The sequence below is a fragment of the Chenopodium album genome, chromosome 1 (genome assembly GCF_948465745.1).
Source record: "Chenopodium album chromosome 1, dcCheAlbu1.1, whole genome shotgun sequence".
Classification (NCBI taxonomy): Eukaryota; Viridiplantae; Streptophyta; class Magnoliopsida; order Caryophyllales; family Amaranthaceae; genus Chenopodium; species Chenopodium album.
Genome location: NC_137834.1, coordinates 76,732,436 through 76,736,939, shown reverse-complemented (window position 1 = coordinate 76,736,939; position 4,504 = coordinate 76,732,436). Strand labels below are relative to the sequence as shown.

At 35.9% G+C, this 4,504-nt stretch overlaps 1 protein-coding gene across 1 annotated transcript; it reads left to right on the top strand.

Moving 5' to 3' along the window:
* The first annotated feature begins 343 nt into the window (after window positions 1-343).
* Window positions 344-1,604, top strand: LOC145635759 (uncharacterized). The gene is made up of 3 exons (XM_081687113.1): window positions 344-489; window positions 585-779; window positions 854-1,604. The coding sequence occupies exons 1-3, from the start codon at window positions 344-346 to the stop codon at window positions 1,602-1,604; spliced, it is 1,092 nt and encodes a 363-aa protein (XP_081543239.1).
* The last annotated feature ends 2,900 nt before the right edge of the window (window positions 1,605-4,504 follow it).

The following is a 4,504-nucleotide window of genomic DNA, read 5'->3' as shown; positions in this document are numbered from 1 at the left end:
ACCTAATCAGGGGCATAAATCCCAAAGAACCTATAAATAGGGAGATGTTCCTCTCTTTGAGGGCACGTTTTACCATTTATTACACTTGCATTCTCTCACATCAGAGAAATACATGAGCTTGGAATCCGAGCAGATACCCACCTAAATTTCCGTTCTCCTTATCCTTTTTCAAGTTACTAACTTGACCGTCGGAGGCGGAGCTCCAACCACCCGGAGTCTCCGTTATTTTGTAGGTACAACTCAACCGGATCAGACTTCGTGTTGTAACTCTCCCGAGGGACAAAAACACCCAAAACACCACTCATCAATTCCCTTACCTGAATTTATCTGGGAAGAAGTCACAATGGACTTTATTGAGGGCTTACCCAACTCCCATGGCAAGGAAGTGATAATGGTGGTCATAGATAGGCTTAGTAAATATGCTCACTTCATTGCTATGTCTCACCCATTTACTGCTATAAAAGTAGCCCAAGCCTACCTTGATAATGTGTTTAATTAAATTGCATGGCTTCCCTAAATCCATAATCTCTAATAGAGATAAGGTGTTCTTGAGTCAATTCTGGGTTGAGTTCATGAGACTACAGGGAGTACAACACAAGCTATCTACCTCCTATCACCCTCAGACAGATGGTCAATATGAAGTTCTCAATAGATGTCTTGAAACATACCTTAGATGCATGTGTTTTGAAAGACCTCAAGACTAGAGCAAATGGCTTTCTCGTGCTGAATTTTGTTATAACACCAACTATCACACAGCCAGCAAACTCACTCCCTTTGAAGTACTCTAAAACCAACCACCTCCTACTCATAGACCCTATTTGCCAGGCACTTGTGTAGTGGATGTTGTTGACAGAAGTTTACAGCAAAGAAATGCTGCTATCAAGATGCTCAAATACAATTTACACAAGGCTCAAAATAGGATGAAACAACTTGCTAATAGGAGCTTATCAGAGAGGGTATTTGAAGTATGGGACTGGGTCTACCTTAAACTTCAGCCTTACAGGCAGACATCTGTGCAACACAGGGCAAATGAGAAGTTGTCTCCTAGATACTATGGTTCATTTGAAGTATTGAAAAAGGTCGGGCAAGTTGCTTACACCCTGAACCTCCCACCCACAGCCAAAATACACCCTACTTTCCATATATCCCTCCTCAAAAAACACCATGGTCAACCTCCAATCACCCCTAACTTCCCTCACTTACCTACCATTTATCCTGAACAACCAGCACGGAAAACTCCTATAGCTATTCTGGACAAAAGAAGTGTCAAAAAGAAGAACCATGTTGTAGTGCAATGGGATCAGTTACCCATAGAGGAAGCCAAGTGGGAAGATGCAGAGTTGATTGAACAACAATTTCCTACTTTTGATCCTTGGGGTCAAGGATCTTCTAATGGGGGAAGTATTGATGCAATTGATATCATGACACCAGGAGTTAACAAGGCAATGAGCAAGATGACTGGGAGTGCCGAGTCAGAGCAGATGGAAGAAGAGGGTGCTGAGTCAGAGAAAGGTATGGTAAAGAATTCAAGCCTGCCAGAAGATACAGCTAAGGAAGGGAATAATAGTATAAGGGAAGAGAATGTGACAACTGCTGCAAATTAGAAGGCCGTTATTTGTATTTGTCCTTCTCTTATTTTTGTCCTGTTCTTAGTCCTAGTCTTTGAATTAGGAAATCAACGCTATTTAAAGCCAATAGTGTGTAATGACAACTTATGCTTATGATTAATGAAAATTTCCCTTCTCTGTCAATCTCCGTTCTCTCTATTTCTCTCATTATTTACATTGCTTAGTGATTAAGTCCAACAAAACCGCCCTTCTTTCCTATTTGTCTAGTTTTCTGGAATTGATCATAACCAGTCTCCATTCCTCTCTGGAATCTGACTTGGTAATTTATCATATTGCTATCAGACTCTTGCCTTAGAGATATTCCCTTCTTTGATTTTCTTAAAGTACCAAATTATGTCTTAATGCTACATTTGATAGAAATGCAAACCTTGACATAGATTTTGTTGAAATATGGAAGTGCATGAGTAATAACTTCCTTACAATAAGGTATATTAATGATAATACCTACGCAATTCTAACTTTAAAATAGTTGTACCCAATTGTGTCTCCCCAAAACTAAACCCAGTGGTGAATATCTTTCACGTCGAATGATAGTCAAATGAAGTGAAAGTGTGAAAAGTCTAATGTTGCGGTTAGTTTTTATAAAAAAAAATCTTTCTTTCTGTTATCGAAAACCTGGTCTATTTTATGAAAATAGCCAGTGCAGTTCATTTTGGTCCATGACAAGGGTCCAATAATGATGTATTTGGATTGGGTTCAAAAATATCTTTCCAACGATATATTATAAGCCCAATTCCGATGAATTATGAGGAAGTTATGGCAAAAATACCAAACTGGGCCCGGTTTGGTTCTTACATACGGCCTAATGATCTAGTGGAGGGCCTGTTATTAATTATCATTCCTAAAGATATTAGGATTGATTATAGTCTTCTATAATACTCTAAAAGGTTCTCTTAAATCCTAATGGAGTTAGGATTGATAATTATGTTTCAAAGAGTTTGAAATTGAATAAAACTACTCCTTTTGAGAATCCTTGTTTTGTACGAAATGGAATATATTCAGACATTATTTTTGTGCCTCGTAATCTTTATCCAAAATTTATATGGAGGGATAGATCTTGAAATTATCTTTCCAATGATATATTATAATATTAATTCCGAGCTATAACGGAAAATATATGAAAGGAATACGAAACTCTATCCAAAACTGACATCCTTCCACTATTTCCGCCATATCTTTTAGTATACAAAAGATTTTAATCTGATTCTAACTGGGGTAGACTTCAAGATCTTTCCAACGACATATTATATGACTTATTTGGACTTCTGGATCAAAGTATATGATAAAAACAAAATCCGAAAAAAACTATCTTAGCACCGCCTAACGACAAGTTCGTTGCCTGGCGCTGCACTGCAGCGCCTGGTGATGCACCTCGTCGCCTGGCGACGAGCTCTGTCGTTGGCGATAGGATGAGTTTTATTCCGATTTGAATTCTAACTCTTTTCTATCAATTTCCGGACTATTTTCTTATAAATAGGGTCCCTGGACTTCTGTTTTCAATCATTAACTCTCAACCAAAATTATCTAATTCTTCTCTCTCTCTAAGCTAAAGCTTATCCTCTCTCTCCCTCTTTCTAGCCTAACCTTTTACAAACACAATTCCTCATACATTAGCACTAGACACACCTAGCCAATTTCGAAGTTGCCTTCGCCCTAGACGTGAAAGGTTTGATATTTCTGAGGGTTTGGTCCCAAATCCAGTTTAAACTTTTTAACTCTTTCTTTTAATTATTTAATTTAATTCATTAATTTTAATATTTTCCTTGAAGTTACTAACGCGTGTATTTTGTTATTAGAAAGAGGTACGAGGCATCGAAATAAATACTTTAATTGTTTCATTGATATTTTGATATAGAAATCATGCTTAGATTGTTTTATTGATTCCTAGTATCATGTAAGGATGTTTTATTGCTTCCCAGTATCATGTTTAGGGTCAATTAATATTTCTAATATCAAGTATGATTAAAAGAATGCTTCCTTTTTTCTTTTCTTATATCATGTTAGTATCATGTTAGGGCTAAAGCTTTAATCTTTGATGTTTAGTGACATGCTAGGATTTGTTATTAATCTTGTTAGTATCATGCCTAGGATCTTGCTATCATTATGCTTTAACATGATTATTTTAATTATGATTATTATGATTGTTAATTATGATTATAATTTATTATGTTGTGTAGGCGTCGTTTGAAGTGCGCCTATGTTAAAAGCATGTGTGAATATGCTTGGCACTCTTAGGAAGTGGGAATTGACATAATACGATTAGGGACAACGATTAGGGACAAAGCAAAGTAGGGAGCCGCCAACAAGTTTTTGAGGAACTTGTAAACCGTTCACGGATCATAATAACAATAGAATAAACATTAATATTGGAAGAAATTCAACAATAATTTGTTAGTCAAATAAAATATAAAATAACCTAATCATGATACTAGCAATATTAAAATAAAATAAGAGTAATTAAATTAATTAATTACTCACATTGTGCGCGTTCCTTTAAATTGCTACATCATGAATAAATTGTTAGTAACTTCAATTAAAAAATATAAATTAAATAGAAATTAAATTAAATTAATAAAAATTTGATTTGGTCCAAACCCTCAGTTATTTATACCTATCACGCCTTGGTAATTAAAGTATAGAACTTCAGGTATTGTATGGACTCCTTGGAGTGCTTAAAGGAAGAAATAGTGAAAGAATGGGGAGGCTAGTGTTTAGGCTAAAGAGGGAGAAGAGAATTATTTTATGATCAAGCTTGTTGATGATTGAAAAAGGGGTGATATGACCTCTATTTATAGGGAAAAAAGAGGGTCAAAGAATCAAGAAAAGATCGAGTTCGAATCGGATTAAAACTCTTGCGATAGACAACAGTTTTTGCG